The following is a 21,971-nucleotide window of genomic DNA, read 5'->3' on the forward strand; positions in this document are numbered from 1 at the left end:
TGTCTCAATGCTTTTTGTTTGCTGTTATACACAACTTGTTTGCCACGATCTTTCATCATTATCTTTAGTGTCTATTTTGTTAGAATCTTTTATTTCAACTGTTGCTCAAAATATGCTGTTCAATGATCTCTATTTGTTTGGCTAGCTTATAAATTATGTTTTACACATTTTATTCTGTTTTACACACACAACGAAGATTGAGGGGGAAAAGTACATTTATTTTATTTTGTTTAGACTGTATTTGAAACTATTTGTAATATATTTTAGCTTTCGCAATTTCTGAGTTCATATTAATTGAGTTTGCGCGCCGATCTTTGAGTGACATCCAGATATCTGCATTATCCGTATTACGATTATTATTAAAATATATCCATTTTCATTTAAACTGGTACGTGCATACATGCTGTTAAGAATTTCTTCGTTTATGATGAATGGGTGTAGCTAATGACAGAATTTTTATAGAACTGTATTCGGAACAGATTGTTTTGTTTCTTTTTTCCATTTCAAACTCAACACTTGCAGCACCAACATATTATCAGATTTGATGTGGAGATATTAGATAACTGCATGAATATCATTCAGAATTAAAAGTAGTATTGGCGCTCAGATAAAGTTTAGCTTGAGGCTCATTTACAATATTATATTTGTTGAGTTTTGGTTAGGTTTTCTTTTTATAATATCACAGATTGCTCGAGATTTTATGCTTTAAAAATCATTTAAATTCATATTTTTATGCATATCATAAAGTTAAGACAATCTCAAACACAGGCAAGGGTTCTCAATAGGCGTATTGATAAAAACCAGACAAGTAATGGCCAGTTTCCCGACAATTGCGCTGATCGCTCTCTGTTTCCAAGCCCACCCTTACATCCTGATACCAAATTGTCTATATAGTAATCCGTACATAGTCGTACCTATCATATATAATGATAGTCTATTTAAGACGATGAATTATGAAGGGTACATTAAAATTGTTTGTAGTTACATAGCTTCTCTGCTTTAGGGGATTTTTGTTTTAAATTTATATTTATCTCTTGAAATGATTGGGTTTTCTTGTTCGATTTAATAATAGCATCCTTCCAGTTTTGACCATTTGCATAGAACATGTCTATAAGAGGATACAAAAATGTGCATTTATTTGCAATCAACTAAAATAATAATAAAAAACATTATCATGTTACTCGCACATAAGGGCCAAAAGTTGCTCGCATAACTATACAAAAAACATTGCAATTTCAAAAAATAATTTAAGCCTTTTCACGTCTGTAGATTATCTCTTTCCAGATTATCTCTTTTTTGATTTTTTTTTTTTATCTAAAAGTTCAGTTCCGTTTTGTCCACTTTGTATTCGAGTTTGTTTTTCTTTCCATTTCGTACTCTCCAAATCACAATTTATTAGCAATTTAAGAATAAAATATAACTACTCAGTATGTATATAGGTATTCATATGTATGTATATAAATTTCTTACGGACATTATTCTAAAATTACAACTATTTTTATCTGCAATGCTTGTTTGCTGTGTTTTGTTTTGTTTTTGTGTTTTTTTTTGTTTTTTTTTTTTTTTTTTGGCGCAGGGCTACTTTTTTTGCCTACACAAACTACATTTATGTTCAGATCTCTTTGGATTATTTACTTGTACGTACGAGTGTACTTAGAGTTGTTGTTGTATTCCATTAAAATACTTCACAATATTTATACAATATTCATTTTACATTTAATGTTCTGTTTTGTTATTTATTTTTTTACACATATCCAATATATTTAATGTTTATACATACATACTATACATATGTTATGTATATTGAGGAATTGCATTCAACTTTGAGTAAATGTTAGATTGTAACATCGAGAACGAACAAATATCTGATATCTGTATCTGTTATTAGCTTGCGTATTTATGTGTGAATAGGCTACAAGTATTACGTAACTTTCAATTACCGTTGGCCAATCGTTATCTAAGCGAGTCGGGAGCTGTTATCCTCTACTTATTGACGCCCACTTTCCACCGATGAAATTTCGTAGGACTCTAAAGCTTTAAAAATTCATCGAGCATCCGTTTCCGCTGCTGGTGCAGAGCGTTTTCCGACAATAAATACATTCCGATGTCGCCAAAATTTTTGATTAGTTAGTTGTTGGAATTGCTGAATAACTGATGTCATAAAGCTGTGGCCTCCTCGGCGCTACTACTCCGACCGACAGCGCCCAATAAATGAGAGGCCTTATTATCCTCTGAAATGAGAATTGTTTCGAGAAATGTTTAGAAAGTACAACCACATGCTAATCTCTTCCTTTAATTAAGGCGTTGTGCAAGGATAAAAAGCAAATCAATTTATAAACAGAAAATGTTTTATTTCGACAATTCTAACTTAATGTTTTCACATTTATATAAAATGTAATAAGTAATGGGAAATAATAATAATAATAATATAATAATGATAATAATATTAAATTGAATCTCTAGGTTTTTGCAATTCATTGAACAATGTAGTGTATAATAATATAAATAAACATTTGAATTAGCAACTAAATTATTATCTCATAGCTAAGTTTACTGAAGGTAGATGTGAACTAGTTCCGATTCAATAAATCAAAATACGTTACAATACGTTTACGATACATCAACTCTTTAAAAACTTAAAATTAACGAAGGTAATAATTGAACAATATATATTTATAGTATGTATGTATGTATGTATGTATGTATGTATGTAGTAGTAGAAGTGCCCTTGAGACACAAGCCCAGAGATATATGTGTGTTTAGTATGTATATGAAGGGGGAACTGGTCTGGTCAGTAGGGCTATCCTCTTTATTTAGATGCGGACGCCACTGCTTCAACAGTGGGCGTGGCACTTGTGCTGACTTCGTCGCCAACCGAGACGGTCAGTGCGGCGGTGCTGGCCACATTTGTGCTGCTGCTGACCACGGGCGGAGATGTGGCTTCACTTGTTGTGGACGTAACTCCGCCCGAGGCGGACACCGTGTCTGGTGAGTCAGCAGCCCCGGCAGGTGCTGGCGATGTGGGCAGCTTGCCGTGCTTCTCGTCCAGGCTGTCAGCGGAAGGTCTGGGCGAGCCACGGCCCGTCGGTGCATCCGCAGGTATAGCGGCCAGCGTATTCACCGGGGACGGTGAGGACTTGGGGGGTCGTATTTTAGAAGCGATTGGGGTTGCTAGCTGTTCCCCACTGATATTACCTGCTGCAGGTGGGCCGCTAGCGGACAACGATGTATTCGTCTCCGATGGCGGACTGGCGCTACGCCGCGAGGAATTATCCGGAGAACTATCCGGCAATAACGTCTTCTCTGTGGTGTTATTGCTGGCGGTAGTAGGTGTGGCTGGCTTTTTGTCCAAAGTTGCCACTGGTGGTGTCACACTCTTAAGCGGTGCATCCTTGCCAGAATTTGGCTCCTTGTTGTCTGTCGGTCCATTCGATTCTACGCCGTTGAGCTCGTGCGGATTAGGCATGCTGCTGCTCGCATTGGACGGCGTTTGGTTGCTCGAATTCGAATTGGAACCTGTCAAGTCAAGTGTGGTCGGCTCGTGGGTCGAGGGTGCGACATTGGCAGATGAAGTCGCATTGCCGCTTTTCTCAATCAGCGCCGACTGGTGAGCTGCAGCCACTGCAGCCGCAATATGATGACGCATCGCGTGCGGACTGCTAGCTGTCCGATTCTGGCCATTCTGACTATTCACCAGTGCAGCAGCCGTCGCAGTTACCGGCGGAGATATTTTTAAGCTCGTCGGAGAAGTAGGATGCGAGTGTGAGTGCGAGGTGCCTCCAGAGCTGCTAGCCAAAGATATGGGTTGCTGGTGAGCCGCAGCTGGTGCCAAGCCACTTGCTGCTGCGGCAGCATGCATTGCTGCCAGATGGCCGTGGTGATAGAAGTGCGGAATGTGCGATGAGGGTGTCGATGTTGAGGCGGTCACGCTGCTGCTCATTGTGGTGGGTAGCGATACAACAGCCGCTGCGGCGGCAGCTGCGGCTGCTGCTGCATGCGCCTGCTGAGCCCCACTCGACGTCAGATTAAGACTGTTGTGCGGGGAGGACGACGAGGTCGTTAGCGCCGAGGCGGCCGTTGTGCTCGGTCCTGCTGAGGAGGTGTGTGGCGGCAATTGGTGCGCCGCCGACATGGATGGATGGTGCGGGGAGATGTGTGGGTGACTCAGATTGAGACTATGCGGATGCGGGCTTAAGCCAAGTGCTGCCGCTGCCGAAAAGCCGGGATGGGTTAGACCAGCCGCCCCCGGATGGGGCAAGCTCAACGCCTGTTGCAGATGATGCTGCAGATTGGGTGGCCCATGACCACCCAAGGAGGTTACCCCCGGCAGTCCGGGCAAGCCCAGGTTAAGGCCCATGGCCGCATGAGGACTCTGTCGTTGAGCATTGGCCGCATGATAAGGAGACATTCCAGGTAGCCCGTGTAGACCCGTCGGTGGACCTCGTAGGCCAAGATTCAGATGCGGTATCATGGAGCCCAGCAGGTTTCGATTTAGCGGGGAGTACAACTGGTTGGAGTAGTGATGCGATGCATTAAGTAGTTGTTGCCGTTCACGCTCCCGCGCCTCCCGCTCCTTCTCGCGCATTTCACGTTCACGTGCTTCCTTTTCTTTCTGTTCCTTTTCGCGCTGCTCCTTCTCGCGTTGCTCGCGTTGTTCGCGTTCCCGTTGCTCCTTTTCGCGCTGTTCTCGCTCACGTTGCTCCCGCAGCTCACGCTCCTTCTCGCGCTGATGCATTTCGCGCTCACGCTCCTCCTCGCGCGCCATCCGTTGTCTGTGCTCCTCCTCCAGCTTTAGCCTATCGTGTATCGCTGGCGAAATCCCCAATGCTGCGCCCGGTATCATTGAATATAGATGGGAGTAAGGCGAGGGCATTGGTGGATAAAGCGCAGCAGCGTGTGGATGTGAATGATGAGCTCCAGCCGCACGTAGCAGTTGGTATCGATGCTCCAAATACAAAGGATCGGAGTACGGCATGCCTGGATTCAGAAATGCTGTAACAAAAATAATTAGAGTAAGTACTGTAATATGATAGATAAGTATGTAGAATTTATGTCTTACCTGGGGGTATGCCGGACAAGCCGGCAAAATGTGAGTAAGCCTCGAGTGGAAAGGGGCCAGCTGGATGCATGAGTCGTTCATCGGACCGATAGGGCTGAAAACCGCTGCGTGCCAAAAGCTCCGGCTGAATGCTAGCTGCTTGCGGCGTATGGCTCAATCGCGCTATCTTCTCCGGCGGCTGTGGTGAGGGTGGTGAGCGTTTCTTATTTGCGGTACGCTCGTCGGTTGCGCCTCCAGCGCCAGAGACTGAACGTTCGTTCTGCAGTTGCATACCACTGCGAACAGCCGAATTGGATGGGTTAACTGCAGGGGAAGGCGGGGCTACACCTCCACCCCCACCGGGTGGTGCGCTTCGCTCACGTGCCCCACTACCTACGTCGTCCTCCTCTTTGATGTCCGCTTGTTTTGCCAGAGTTCGCAGAGCTGCCGCAAAGGAACCGCGCGCATTGGCGGCACTGGCATTAATGGCGCCGGGTGGCACACCAACACCCACACCTACGAGATGCTGTTGCACCGCCGCAGCCATTGCCTGCTGATGTGCCTGGTGCTGTTGTTGCTGCGCCTGTTGCTGTTGTTGTTGCTGCTGTTGCTGTTGGGCAACAGCCAGCGCTGATGAAGGCGACTGTCCACCAATGTGGTTGGCTGGCAGGGCGTGGTTCAACAGAGCACTAGTGGGCGGCGGGGGTGGTGCCCCATTTCCGCTGCCAGCAGCACCTGGCGGCGTCTGCAGATGATGGGGCACAGGTATATGAGGCGCCGGACTGGTGGCGGGTCGCTTTTGTCCTGCCTTGGGAGGCACTGCAAGTGGAGGGATAGAGAACGGAGAGATGGGTTTTTGGTTAGTTAATTGTGATGCGGAACGCGATACACGAAACACGAAATTGAAGTAAAAGCAAAAGCACCATCAGGCCTGGCGGATTTCCTCAGCTAATAACTGATTGATGCCGCTTACGCTGCCTGCGATGTCGGTGGCGACGGTAACTGCGGCTGTTTGGTGGCGACTCGCAAACATGGGCAAAAATTGCGCATACGCCTCGATGCACTCGCAGTAATTTGCATAGCATCGTCAACATCGCCGCTGCAGACGACAAAGGGCCACACTGACAAGGAGTAGGACGGCCCTGTGCCCTGGTAAACACATATGTATGTACACACACACCCATATACAGCTACTCTACAAGGACTTTTATCGATGGCGAACTGTGGAGCTTGAAATTCGGACACTGTCCACTCATGCATGCTGCGCGTTCCCATCTACATACATACATACGAACACAGGCATATATCTCCTCGTACATCCAGAGATACATATAACTGCATATGCACCCAAACAATATGCCTCCAGATGTGTGTGTGTGTGTGTGTGCGTGCGTGTGGATGTGGTCGGGAGTGTGTTCTTTTGAACGCTTTCACGGCACAAATTGCACGCCTAACGAATTTATCGATTCTCGTACCGTTGCAAAAGCGTTTTCAGATATGACAGGAGCGCCCGTGGCCCCGCCCCTTTCAGGTCAGCTCTGGTGCCTTTGAAGCCCCCCATTAATGGCTCACTTTATTTGCCTTTTGTGACAGTTTTTTTAACAAGCTTTGAATTTTTCTGATATTATTCTGTTTTTAAGAGTCAGATAATCTTCCCATACATACTTTTTGTATCTTACAAAGCTGTTTTATTTCTTGTGAGCATGATCTAAATGAAAAAAATGAACAACGTTTAAAGGGCTCAATTATTTGTTTATAATTGTACAATAAGATTTTTAGAGCGAAGGTATTTCTAGCATCTTCACATATGAGGTTCTATATGTCAAATCTTTTCTTCACAGTGAGATCAATATCTAATGCAAAGTTAACTCCATTCTTAATGAATTATTCATGTATTATACGTAATACACTTTTAGACTGAGATAGCATTTCGAAACCAGCAACAGACTGAAAGCAGCGTATAGCGTGTGCAGAAGAAGAAGGGGAATGAGTAGAGTTGCCTTGTTGATGATTGAGCTCTCTTATAAAAGGTGACTGGTAGGAAACGATAAGAAAAATACTGCCAAAATACTTAAGATCGGTACGCAATCACTACCTGCCTTGTTGATGATTGAGCTCTTACAAAAGGTGAGTGGTAGGAAACGATAACAAAAATACTGCCAAAATACTTAAGATCAGTACGCATTTACTGCCAATGCATGTGTAGAATACTAAGTAATTATTTAATTACAATTGTAAAAACATTATAACAAACAAAATTGTAAAGCAATAAAAAATTTGATCGGTTATACCTCCCTTGGGCCTCCAACTCACGTAAGCGGACTGTACATTTGCATCGGCAATCAGTTGAGCCAAAGCAGCAACACTAGCAGTTGCTTCTGGCAGAGCTTGAGTGGAGATTTCATTTATGCCTATGATGAAACGGGCCTAAAGGAACTAACTAGAAGTGGTTGCCTAATTGGATTACAAATTCCAAGAATTGCGGGAGTTAGGGAAAATCTCTACTACCGGTAAGCTGAAAGAAAAAACACTTGTGCTGCGTATACATTTACGGCATTTGTGCGCAAAATTTGGTGTCTCTAGCTCTTATAGTCTAGGAGATCCCAATCGACTTGTCTTGTCATGCTGATCGAGTATATGCACCTACATATATAATAATATACTCTTATAATAATGCAATATTTTTCACTTGCACAAGCCGAATATACTCTTGTATCTACAGAATGTTACATTTTAATCAATGATGGATACGCATATAGGGATTTATTTTTAAAAATTACTTTATAAGATGTCTTTAAAGAGGTTTTCTCATCTTCTCTAATATCAATAGACAAGAACTATAGAATCTTTTAGGATTTACAACTAGCGCTCTGATTGAATCTGAGTTTAAACAGTAAATAAAAAAAAATAGAAAAATTGTTAAAGAATTTGCGCGAACATGCAGCCACCAGCTCCCGTTGCACAATGGCTTAGATATGTGGCAGTTGAATAACGATAACATGATAGCTTCAGCAGCATCAGCAGAGCTGCAGCGTTCCGTGCCATTTATGAGCGGCAAATCTGGGGGCTTTCGTTTCGATTTCGCACTCGAAAACAGTCATGGTTGTTTTGAAGTTTCCAACACATAAATACGACTGTGGGTGGTCGATGGGCGACCGGAATTGTTGGGAGGGAGTTGGGCGAATGGGCGATGGCAGAGAGCTGTGTCTGCATGTATATTTACCAAACTAAACCGAAATAATGCCGAACCTACAACAACGGCGACTACACGTACAATAAAATGCGACTGTGAATGCGAGGCCAGTGTTCAGTGTTCAGTGTTCGACGCAGAGTATGACTAGAAATTCGAGCCTAGAATTGCAAAGAGTTCCGAGCTAACACAAACAACAGTTGCTAGTACCCAGTTCCCGGTACCCAGTACCCCACACTCGGCCAAAGCTCCTGCAATTGTTGTTGGCGGTGCATTTGTTGTATGTCTAACTGCGTAGCGTATGGGTGTATGGATATATGGGCGTATGGGTTTTTGGGGACGATTGGATGGGTGTGCTTTGCTCGGCTCTGTTTGCTATGAAATGCCTGTTTGTTTGCATGGGTTTTGTGTGTGCACTTCAACATGGCCGCTGCCCCGGTTGGCACTACTCTGCTCTGCACCGCTCCGCATTGAGCACCGATTTGCAAGCATCAGCGATATTTGCCGAATTTAATCAGTGCACTGACATGAAAGTGCCCAGGCTCTTAAAGGCAGCATAGGTACTCGTCGTTCGTCGTTCATGTTATTGAAGCCACAGTAGAATTATTGCAAACTTTCGACGATGGATATTAATGCTGAACCTTAGTACTAGCTCTTCAGTGGTACGGGTATGTACACAATTTTTTCAATGAAAGACATAAACCGATTAGTTGCCTTTTTAAGTACACTGTTATTACATTTGAGCAAAAATACACAGATCTCAAAATGAACCTATAGGTATATCCTTTACTGTGTATTAAAAGGTAAAAAGGTGCCCTAAAGGGTAAAAAGGGTATAGTAGATCTGTAACAGGCAGCAGGAAGCATATATATTCTATATATATTCTGAATCAGCATGACGAAAGAAATCGATCTAGACATGTCCGTCCATCCGTCCGTCCATCCGTCCGTCTGTCTGGTTGAACGCAAGGATCTCAGAAACTATAAAAGCTGGAATAACCAAACTTGGCATCCAGATCCAGGTTCAAGAAAGGATGAGTTCATTTTATTTTTTGTAATTTCCTCTTGTTGTCTATTTAAATTAATAAAAGAGTCTTATATTTATATTTTATAGGGTAAGCTGTTCTTAAGGTCCTATGATGCTTCTTGTACTAAGCGTTAGCTTATTGATCAAAATTAAAGCGAGAAACAATGTAAAAAAAATTCCAATTTGGACTGATGAGTCACTATAAAACCAGATGTGCTTAAGATATCTACACGACGACCTGGTGACAGTTACAGTATGTTGTTACGAGAGCAGAGAATTTTTAGTTAGCGTTCGAGCAAAGTCCAAAGAGGATGAGTTTTGGATTTGGATTATGATATTTGCACTGTTTGGTCCTATGGGAGCTACAAAAAATATATAAACCATATATGGTTTGTGATAAACTCGCTCTGCGTATGGATGTGGCAGGTCTAAGCTAGACTTTCTAGTATACTCTTGACCCTTCCAGTACAGCTTATAAATATAACATAGGAAAGCACACAATTTTCAGCACGCATACTTGTATTAATAAATGTTCATTTCGAATATTTTCAACTTTGTTTTTAAACATTTTTGAGCGTTTGTATACTTATAAAAATTATTTCAAACACTTTCAGCTGAACCAGAAGGAATATATTGAAATATGACATTTCATCTACCAACCCAAAGGGTATACTAAGTAGTTTCTTTTAAAGAATGCCCGCAATTTTGTTGAAATCGTTTAAGCTAGTTAGTATTTCTTGTCGCATTTTATTTATTTCTGCTTTAATTTGTTTAATGTAAATGCTGTCATCTAAAATCATCGAATGTGAATCGTTTAATTTGAAGCATTCATTCAAAAAAAAAAAAAAAACTTGAAAACGTTCTCCCCATTGACTGTAAAGTATATTCGTCATGTTAATATCAAATGATCCCATTGGCTTTGAAATGTTGGAGCTATTTGCAACTACAAGTGTTTTCCTCAATCATATTGTATTCCATTCCATATACATGTACATGCATGTACCTTGAGCTCATCCTTGGCATAAGTAACGTCTTTGGGCCGTAATTCGCTTGAATTGCACATGTAAGTTAATTTGGCTAATAGAAATGCAATTTGCTAAAGTCAATTAAATATCCTTCGTTGTGCAAATCATAAATGTGTATAAATAAATGTTGTTGAATAAATTATGCATTAGCTTTGTTGCAGTCGTCGTTGTGGTCGTTGTTGCCATTGGAGATGCTGATGTTGTTATTATAATTGTGTGGCATTTGTCACATTTCACATTTGGTTCATTGATGCAAAATTGGTTTTCTCGCTCGGGTAAATTAAAATGTCATGTGTTCTACCATTGAAATGGCCAAAAATACCTAAACACACACACACGCACACATCTGAACTACATAAATAAACACATGCTCGCCTCCGTATTAATGGCATTTTGTGTAATTTGTAGACCCCCTTCCAAAACACTTGATTGTACGACCCTGTGTGACCGCGATCTCGACCCCACTTCTAATCATCGACCCCAGTTATCCAGCCCATGGCACACGGATGTTGCTGGCATGCGATTATTCCACCACAAATAATTACAGTGGCGAATACCGCACTCCGACTCCGCCCCCATCACCACACACACAGGCTGCAACGAGGACATGTTTAGGTCAGCCACAACACATTCATGGAGTGCACTCGGACTCCCATGAATAATTTATTTAATAAATACATTCACAATTAAATCAAATGCAAAATTGTGCAGTCAGGCATGCGATATCAATGGCTAGCCAGCCGGTAGAGTTTGAAAAGTGGATGGCCCCTCGGGTTTTAAGGCATCGATTCCTAATGTTTAGCAGGAAAGCTCAACAAGGGGCGAATCGCTAAAATTATAATTGTTTAATAGATGGTCTTAGTCTAGCAATTGTTTTGCGAGTACATCGGGCCGACCAAATGCTTTATCTAAGTGCACAAGTACTTGTGAAGTGAAGTTTTTTAAGGTTATTTAAATGAACTAAACAATTGAATACTAGGCATGGGAAATTTTAATTTTTTCTCATTAAATGGACCACTGCAGTTAATATTTATGTTGCTTTTAAATTATATTTATAAATAGTTTCTGACACTGTACGTTATGTGAAATATTCACAAAAGCTGCTAACGGTATCAAACTATTCCGAGGTACCGTAAATATTTGAAAGAATTTCCAGTATTTTCCAGCACTGTTTTAGTGTGCGAAACAATCTTTTTTGTCCCGTATATGGTGCAGTATTTTTTTTTTAAATCAATGCATTTTGTTCACTTTATCTGCTTTCGAAATATAGTTCATACGAAAAAGTTTGTTACATTCGTAAATTACATAAAACAGTATGGCTTTTCATTGCTTTTAAATGATATTTACAAATAGTTTCTGACACTGTACGTTATGTGAAATATTCATAAAAGCTGCTAACGGTATCAAACTATTCCGAGGTACCGTAAATATTTGAAAGAATTTCCAGTATTTTCCAGCACTGTTTTAGTGTGCGATACAATCTTTTTTGTCCCGCATATGGTGCAGTATTTTTTTTTGAAATCAATGCATTTTGTTCACTTTATCTGCTTTCGAAATATAGTTAATACGAAAAAGTTTGTTAAATTCCCAGATTTCATAAAACAGCATCGCTTTCCATGCTTTACAACAGAGATGTGCACTAATCTTATACATTATTTTAATAGCGTAATTAAATTTAGTTAAATTTTTGAAATATTTGATTCCGTTCAGAGTCAGTTTTAGTTTTACTATATACCCTTATTGAGACCGCTCAGCATCACTCATTCATAGTAGATATACTCGTATATCAATATATGAATGGACTGCATTATAGTATTTTTAAGATTGGAAATATAGCTTGCATTGTAAGCTTTGAAATAAACAGGTGATGAGGCCAGAGAGATTAGGTGCCGGTAGGAATGTAACTATGCATAAAATTGTTCGATTTCGAATTGTGAATGTACACGTAGATGCCTGTGGAGCTGGGAGCTATTTCAAGCCGTCAACAGCTTCAAAATGGCTGCGGTTTCATATGCAATTATTTGCAGTTGCGACAGCGGCTTTGGTAACTACGTCGACAACAACTGCTGCAGCAGCACCACCACCACGACCATAGTTGGCCCTGAGGCATTCACAGCCACACAATGAATGCCTCACAGCTTAACCGCCTCCTGCTTCTCTGGTGTGCTGGCCAAGCCACCTTCGTCACCTCATCCGCCATGGACAACAACTTTGGCTCTCTCTCTCTGCGGTTCTCGGTTAAAACACACACAAACGCGTTTACACATACATACTCCTATATACATAGTATACGTATGTACGTTTACTCGTGGGCCGAAGCTTAGTTAGTTTGCTGCTCATGCATTAATTATTGCTGGTCTGTTGTGGTCGGCAGCAGCATGACGCTGGACAAGGATCGGACAAGCAGTCTAGTCCCTGCCGCAGCAACAGTGGCTACAATTTACGTGAGTGAGCCGAGGAGTCAGCAGGAAGAAAGCTTCTCTGCAGGGTCGGCATGAGGTGTTATGCTAACGCGCAACACACTACTACGTCCTGGCAAATAGTTGTGGGTCTGGTCAGGGCCAGACTCAACTGCGGCTGGGTGTGTGTTCGTGGTCAGCATGCTGAGCTGAGGCCTAAGACCACAGTAACCGAATCCAGCGATAGGCAAACCCTGCCGCCACAGTGCACAAATGTTGCCATCCATTTTGGGCTGCGTCCTCGCCACATTTCTATATATGTACGTGTATACGCGTCTAGTCCCGAATGGGGGACTGGGTGCCTTTATTTAACTAACTAAAATTGGCAAAATTTGCTAGCTAATATGATTGGGTTGGTATACAGAGCTGGGCGGTCTGGGTTGCTCTCATCACAATGAATCACAATAATATTATTAACCAGACAAAACATAAAATAAATATGCATAAATTGCAAATTTACATTTGTTCAAAATATTATTCAGTTGGGTTTGATCGTTGCATCTAATAAATTATTTCATACATTTTCATCGTTGGCTCTCTGTCCTTGTACCTATTATTATTATGGCCGTCAATGTTTTTGTTCCTATTAGTGGAACATTTTCGAACTAATGTATATTCCTCAAATTAGGCATGCCGTTTAATTTAGTTGTTTGTGCGATATAATTCGTGAATATTTCATGCATGATGTGAATAATATATATTGATGGCATGGAGAACGTCTCCTAGTTTATAAAAAAAAGCAACTAAATGCAGCTTTAAAAGACCCATCCTCGATTTATGGGGAGGACATATAGTGATATGCAGAAAAACTTTCTCACAGTAAGAGGTATTTTATGATAGATTTTGAAATTAATTTTTGATTATATTTAAATAAAATTTAAGGAATGAAATCAACCACAAGATATTGATGGTATTACAAGCTAGGAAGCTTTAAAAAACATTGCATATATGTAAATACAATTTTGAAAATCCGTAATACCTATTAATGGATCATTATAAGTACTGGTATTTCATATCCGTTATATTTTCCTTTTGTAAATTATGTATTTTTGCTTCCACCATCTTATTGCTCTTAACATAGATAATTTTAGAAGGATTTTCTATATTTGTTACTAATTGGGAAATTTTGAAAAACATTGCATATATGTAAGCACAATTTTGAAAATCCGAAATACCTATTAATGGATCATTATAAGTATTTCAATATGTATGTATGTACAGGGTGCGTCATCTTTTATGTCGGTATGTAAACATTGAATATCTTTGAAAATAAACAACCAATTTTCAAGTATGAGATATTTTTATTTAATTTGGTTTTGTACAATTTCTTCAGACTAATTTTTCAACACTGGTCTACTCAAGTCAATCGGTTCACTAATGACAAAGTTACTCAATATTTACATACCGACATAAAAGATGGCGCACCCTGTATATGTATTTCAATATGCGTTATATTTCTTTTATAAATTATATATTTTTGCTTCCACCATCTCCCTTAACATAGATAATTTTTCAAGGATTTTCTATATTTGTTACTAATATCCAAGAATTCTAAGTATAAGTATATGAAAAACATTATTTTCAATCATCAAATGATATTTGAAACCAACTAATATGTATGTGTACATAGAGCCATGTTGTGGGTATTTCAACAGTAATAGAAATCGACCTGTGAATAGCATTTTAAATAATGCAAGTTGAATTTACATGCTTTGTAAAAGAGTGAGGATTTTATCTCAGACCGACATAGCAAATGGAACTCGCGAACCCGTGACGGTGCAATACAAATGTGCAACTCGCCCCCATTCGGTGGCACAGCGAGGACTGGAAAAACAAAAGAGCTCGTTTTAATTAATTGAAAAGGAAAAGCATTTCAGTAATTTTGTCTACACGGCAGAAGACATCGCTCGGATGCATTCCAGCATGCAGCAGAAAACGGCGTCGAACAATTTCTCAGCGGTGGCAAGGACGTGCCCACAAAGGCGTCCTCGCTCTTACAGGCAGGTCCTGGCGGAAAAGGAGCAGACAAGGGAAAGGAAAATGGGAAAAAGCGCAGCATGCTGGCAGTAATGGTAACGCGAACGTAAGAAAAATATTTGCAAACTTTCCTTACGCATTCGTTCACAATTTAAATGCTTGCAGTCACATTTCACGAAGGCAGCCAGGCAGCCAGGCAGCCCACAACAAACAAGTGCCAGGAGGAGTCATGAGGATATGGGAGGGGGGAAAGCGGCTACAGATAGTCACACTGCAAGAAATTGTCTGGCATAATCATGAAATTCCGGCAAGGTTGCGCGTCCTTGTCGCTTTTGTGACTTTGGTTGCCATTGGTGTGGATATTGTTGTTGGTGTAGCTGCTATCGGGTTGACTCGACTATGTGCGGCATGGCCAGAATGGAGGAATTCCACACTGAAATTCCCAGCACGCGTAAGAAATGCACAACTTCATAGCATTCCAGGAGCAAAACTCGTTCATGGCGCACATAAATGAAATTCCAGAGTGCGCAAAACAGACTAATAGAAAGTACAACTACATTCAAAGCCAACCCAGCCCCAACAAAATAAAAACTGCCAGCAGCTTCGAGCGAACTAGTGGCCTGCCACTGCATGTGGTCTAATGCGCACGTGTGGGTGCGATACAGGAAGCTCTAATGTCCTTCCCACTTACTTGGGTAACAAGGTGATAGACGGACGGCGATAGGCGTTTCAGTCTGCCAGTTAGTGCAACTTCTATGGGAGTGGAAATGCATTTAGGGACCGTAGAGAAGGTGCATAAAAAGTTTACTGGACTTGGATTACTTTGTGGGCCCTTTTTTATACTCTGTACCCAAAGGGTACAGGGGTATATTAGTTTTGTGCGAGTGTACATGGAACACACAGAAGGAGGCGTGGCAGACCCCACAAAGTATATATATTCTTGATCAGCATGACAAGCCGAGTCGATATAGCCATGTCCGTCTGTTCGTCTGTCTGTATGAACGCAAGGATCTCAGAAAGTATAAGAGCTAGAATAACCAAACTTGGTATACAGATTGTCCTCAGCCCGAGAAAGGACGAGTTTGTTCATTTTTCCCGATGCACCCCCCCCCCCCCACTCCCCCCATTCGCGATTTTCTATAACTCCCGTAATTCTTGGAATTTTGAACTAAAATTTGGTAGACACATCCAGTTAGTGATTAAATATCCGTATAACAAGTTTTATTTTGATAGGGTGATTAGAAAGTTATAGCCATATAACCAGGCCCAATGCACACATACATACAGGGTGCGTCATCTTTTATGTCGGTAGGTAAACAACCGATTTTCAAGTATGAGATATTTTTATTTAATTTGGTTCTGTACAATTTCTTGATTCTGATGTAAATGTATGTATGCATGTATGGAATATTTTATATTTAATTTAATTATTTAATTAAATTTTTTAATAATTTTTTTTTTTTTTTTGTGGGGTGGTACAGGGTATTTAAGAGTTGAGCCTGCTCGACTTTAGCATTCCTTTCTTGTCTATTTCCCATTTTTCCTTTTCTTAGCTTTGTAACTATATCTACTCTAGAAAACGTATTCAATAAAGTAATTTAGCGAAATGCTATATAATAGGAAATACTAATTTTATAAACATTATACGAAATTCGGGGATACCTCTGCTAAGAAGGATTTCACCTCAACTAGAAATTCCGGGATATGTTTGAATCAATTGATCATAAAGTGCGTGTATTTTTTTTTTTAGTAATTCAAGGACGTATTTGAAAGGCATATTCGAGAGATTATTACATTCGAGCTATGTAGCTGTCTTGGCATTAAAAAAGTGTATATACTTGTAGATTGAAATTGGTTGCAGGTGCTAAAGCCTTTTTCTAAATCCAGGCTACCAGCGTAAAAAGGTAAACAAAGAAAAAAAAAGTTGGGTAAAAGAATTTGTAAAACTCCATAAACGTTTGCTTGTTCTCGTATTTCACAGAAAGGAAGGGTGTTACTTTTGACATATATCAACAGACTGTTTGTTTGATCTTCCACTCCCGGATAAAACCTTTTTATCACATATGCAACCACTACAAGGTCTACTTATAATAATACTATACGTCCAGTATATCACACTAAAGTTGTTGAATATTTACTTCACCCAAATATGTTATTCTAAGGAAAATATTTCAGAGGGGAGAAAGAAAAGTAAGAAAGTGCAGGAAGATTTGCTGGTGTTAAGGAATTTCAATAAAAAATCAGGCTTAGGGCACAAAGTATTCTTACAAAAAAATGTTTTTGGATGTTTGGGAGTCAACACAATATTTATAGATAGATTAACTTAATTACACATATAAGAGTATTAGTCCAGATTTCACTCATGAAAACGCCCGAGGGAAACAGAAAATAAACCATTTTTTTGGGCCCATGCTGAAGAAGCTTTTTAAGAGTGAAGTAAGTCAACAAAAATTAACACTTAAGTCAATCGCTCGTATTTTTTCCTTGGACTGCCAGTGCTCAAAGATCTAATTAAGTTGGCAAAGTGCAGTATCATTTGCTAAGCTTTCTCGCTTTTACTCGTCCTGTCTTAAGTGGTGAACTCAAAGCACTCATATTATCCAATCGAAAAAAAAAACTAGCAATCAAAATGTGCCCTACAATGAGTGAGGGAGAGCGGAGGAGACAAAATGGAAAGAGGCAACGCAAGAGGAACAAACACAAGTGCCAAGAATGTAATCAATCAATGTTGAAATTGTCGGCCGGCACACACAAGGCTAGAGGACCTCAATGCGATGAGCAGTGATGTGATGAGGATGTGTGTTTGTGCCCCAGACAGATTGCCCAGGATACGACTCTGCCTCTCTGTCACAAAAGTTGTACCGCCCGAGTTTCGAAGACTTTTTATATCCCATTTTACACACTTCTTTACAACTTCTTCGAATGAATTGCACACATACATAGAGTATGTTATGTATCTACGCGTACCTACTTGTATGTATTTTAACATAGATATGTAAATACTAAGTACATGGGAGTGTTTGAAATATGTTTGCTGAGTTCTGGCCGTGCCACCTTCAAAGCATTCAAAAACTCACTTGAAAGGCAACTCGCTTGTCTGCAACACTTGAGCCCTTAACTTGTCTCTTTCGAGTGCCTTCTCAGCTGCCGCACCATATCCATATGAGCATACAAATACATAGATATATACATAGATACATACATGCATACGAGGGTCGAAAATGTGCACAGAGCATTGCTAAAATGGTAAGCACCCTACAGTGGATAAGTGCTTAGGCTTGTGAACATAATTTACTCTGCGTTTCTACTAATAATTGTGTTGCCCCTGTTAGATCGGATAACTCCTGGTGGGGAGGTCAATAAATCAATTGTTCATCTAAATCCACATAATCCGTCAGCATCACGAAATACACATACATTCAAAATACTTACAGTAGCGGCCATTTGAAAAGGCGCAATTAATTTTGCGAGCATTTCAATATAACAGATATATCGGAAAATGAAACTCACCTGAAAAGAGACAAACAAAAACAGACAAATTAATAATCTATTAATAGATAAGATTTAATTTAACTTTAGAATGATAGTGAATTGAAAAGGGATAAAGGGCTTAGAATATATTATAAGGACTGATCGAAAGGAAATAGAATTTACTCAGAATGGGAGCTATTTAAAACGAATATATGTTAGTTAAACACGTTTCCACAGTCTGTAGATTTAAACATAACCTCTCAATTCAAATAGCTTATTTGTCAAATATCTTCTCAGTTCAATACATAATTTATATTTCATTCGTATATTAATTTTAAAGACGATGTAAGAACTAAAAAGAAATCTGTTCCACTTTCTTCATCTTTCAGACCGTTTTAAACAATTTAAAATTATTATGAATTACATAATTTTAAATTATTATAAAATATACAAATTATTAAAAATTTTAACAGGTTGTCAGCTTTTTTAAGAGTTATTCAGGCATCTGGACTTAGTAATGAGGATACATAGAGTTCCATATGCACTATAGTTACGAACTAACACTCTCTTATAGTTTCATTTATTCACAAAGTGTCCTACTTACTCCTAACTACCGTATTATAGTGTACTGCAGAAATCTGTCTAAGCTGTGATATAGTCTTTGATGGATTTGGTCGACCATTTGCGAAAAGTAAATGCCGGGCAGCATGTGATCGGCGGGAATGTTTCATTATTAGTCGCAACTAATGCTGTAAATCCCGGCAAATGTTTCACAGGATTTTTACGTCGAATTGGTTTCCTTTTTATGGCTTCCACTCACAGACTGAGCTATCCTTTGTGCGCGTTGTGATGCCTAATTTTCTTGTAAGAGACACCACTAGCCAGCTCGGATAGGAGTAGGCGAGAAGGAAGCAGGCGTACCCAAATACAAATCAGCAACAAAAGCTACAGACTAAGGCGACAACTGACGACGACGAGGACCACGACGAGGATGAGGATGAGGACGACGACGGCCACTTTGTTAATCCCGTATTTATGCGCAATTACGTATTTTTCGCATTAGTCAGCCAAGCAGTCAGCGAGTCGAGTCGAGTCGACCCTCGCCGCTGGGCGGGTGCTCGCTTCGTGGGTTGTCGTCCTTTATCCTTTTGGTCGTTGCCATGCTGTGGTTGCCTTTCCTGGCTTAGCTGCCTTTGCCACGGCCCTGTCCGTCCCGCCAACTTGACGGACTCGACGACTGACTCGCCGCCTTTCATTCTACGCTGCGTCGAGCAGGCTGGCTGCAGTCGTTTTGTTGTCGTCTTTATCTTTCGAACGAAAGGCGTTGCTTCTTTTTGTTTAGACTCCTTCACTAGACTGCTCCCTTGCTAGCCTTCGCCTTCGCTTCCCGCTTTCCCGCTGCTGGTGCCGCTATTCACTGCCAGCTGCCGTGCGCCCCGGCGCGACATTGCCCTTCTGTCTTGAGTCTTGAGTCATTTACTTTTTACTGCCGCATAATATTGTCCCGATTAGCACAAACACAACGTTTTACCACAAAATCATCATCATTAGTAACGCTAACGCAAGCGCCTGCCCACTGCTCCCGCCGCCAGCCACACTCCCTCACATCTTGACTCAGTGATGCGTTAACGCACACTGGTACCTAAGCCATTTGTTCAAAGTAAAAACGCGATGAATGAATGATGAAAAATGTGATGATCTTATGAATAATTGGATCTAATGCGTATTACGGAAGATATATGACGGCCCATAACAAATTTCATCAATCAAGAATTAAGAATTCTAGTTTTCTTTTATACCCTGTACGGGTACAGTACAACAAAATGTAACAGGCAGAAGAAAGCATCTCCGACCCCATAAGGTACATATTCTTTATCAGGATGACGAGAGAAATCTATTTAGGTAACATTTTTTATATTCTTCCCTATTTCTCCGCTACAGATTTTGTCAATACTGTCTTTAAAAGCCACGTAAATTATTTTTTCTTAACATACAAAAAAATATAACTCTCTACTGATATATCATCCAAATCGGTTAATGCTGGCAAAAGTTATTAGCGCAATTAATAACTCTCTACTGATATATCAGCCAAATCGGTTAATGCGGGCAAAAGTTACTAGCGTAATAGATTTTATCCCGTTACCCCACACCCACTAATTGCAGCATCGAGTTTGCTCTTCTTCTTATTATTTTGAATTCTGCGATCAGCGCTAAATAATAACACATGAGCCGAAGTTTGTTCAGCTACAGAGCATTGCACTGTCGGACTTGCCTGACTGTAGCATTTACTTCTATTAGGAATTTGTACCAAAAAAGGGTAGACAAAATATCATAAGGCAAATTTAAATTAAGTATGCAAAAACAAACACTGGAAAATCAATCACATAATAATAGAAACTAAAAAATTAAACAAGCTATAGAATAGCATTGCCTGAAAATCAGCTGATATCCACAAATCGAAATTTTTGTTTTTCAAAATACTGATTTTGATTGGTGTGATCAGACTCAACACAAGGCAACAAACTTGATAAAAAATATGTACCCAACTGATTTGAGAAATGATTCGTACCCATCTCCATCAAAAATAAAAGCCTCAAATATATACATACACCTAATTCTGTTTTTACACGATTTTGATATAACACGGTTTGAATCAATAACCTATTTTTGCACAAGATCAATGTCTTTTTTTTAGACGGTTGTTTCTGGAACCAATCTACCGTTTTAAAACAGAATAAGATGTATTTAAATGTGATTCGTATAAACTTCTTGTTATAATAAATTCTACATTTTTGTAAAGGTTTTAATAGGTGTGTGTTATTGCTTCATTGAAAAACTCTATTTAATATTGCCTTGAAATATAAAGGGAATGCAGCTAAGACTGTATTATATAAGAGGGTCACATAATTCTAAAACTGAACATTAAAAATCAATACTACACACATTTTATATGTTTAGATTCGTCCTAGTTTTTATAAACTTTGCTAGCTCTTGAAAGTAATGATAAGATCAGACCCAAGAGCACTTGCAATTCGACACATTGTTTTTCATAATTAATTCGAATATTGTTGGGGTTAACGAATTATCTTGAGTATTTGAACTCAGAAAACCTGCTGTTCAGACCACTGTATGCTGGACAGCAAAGCAGAAACACGGCACGAATTGGCAAGGACGTGAAGAAGGATTGTGGGTAGGGCACAGCCACAGCCATAGCTGCAGCAGCAACTTCGGCAGCATCGTAGCGGCAGTAAAATAAGCAGCAGGCGTCTATTATGCGAAGGCATCATTTAAGGGGATTATTTTATTTGGGCTCTAAACAATAAAGTGGGTTTATTAAAGGCAATGGCAGCCGCCATTGCCACCGTCGTCGAGGCGACGACTGTCTGCTTTTGTACTTTCCGTTTGTATGTGTGTGCGTGTTTTTGTATGTGTGTGTGTGTGTGTGTGTGTGTGTGTGTGTGTGTGTGTGTGTGTGTGTTTGCGTGTTGCGTTTTGTTTGTCCTACCGAGGCGACTGAAAAGTATAGAGTACGAGAACGAATACGAAGCACAAAAGATGTTGCGCTATAAAAGTGCAAAAATGTGTTTTTCGCTCTTAAAAATCCTTCCTTATCCTTACCCTACTAAAAGCGACGCGCACGAAGTTCCTTTATAAGCATTCTCGTTGTTGCGGCTGAGCTCGGGACTCGGGCTTTTATTATTTCGAGAGCTGTTTGTACAGTTGCGTGAATTGACACCCGGCACATCCTTTTGCAACTATTCCTACCCCGCTTTATATTCTTAGCG

The 21,971-nt window shown here is 40.2% G+C and overlaps 1 protein-coding gene across 4 annotated transcripts in view; it reads right to left on the reverse strand.

Annotated features, from left to right (window-relative positions):
- Positions 1–1,797: 1,797 nt before the first annotated feature.
- Positions 1,798–21,971, reverse strand: part of LOC115620035 (AF4/FMR2 family member 4) — a 90,076-nt gene continuing 69,902 nt past the window's right edge. For 3 of the 4 annotated variants that reach the window (XM_030513146.1, XM_030513148.1, XM_030513149.1), the window contains exons 12-13: positions 5,060–5,857; positions 2,327–4,992 (exon numbers count right to left, since the gene is read on the reverse strand). In XM_030513146.1, coding sequence (XP_030369006.1) covers positions 2,810–4,992; positions 5,060–5,857 — 2,981 coding nt within the window. In that variant the 3' untranslated portion in view covers positions 2,327–2,809. Of the gene's footprint in view, positions 2,232–2,326; positions 4,993–5,059; positions 5,858–21,971 lie in introns of those variants that run through there. The other variant, XM_030513147.1, reaches the window with a different exon arrangement.

The sequence above is a fragment of the Scaptodrosophila lebanonensis genome, unplaced genomic scaffold (genome assembly GCF_003285725.1).
Source record: "Scaptodrosophila lebanonensis strain 11010-0011.00,11010-0021.00 unplaced genomic scaffold, SlebRS2 tig00000001-arrow-pilon, whole genome shotgun sequence".
In the NCBI taxonomy this organism is placed as follows: Eukaryota; Metazoa; Arthropoda; class Insecta; order Diptera; family Drosophilidae; genus Scaptodrosophila; species Scaptodrosophila lebanonensis.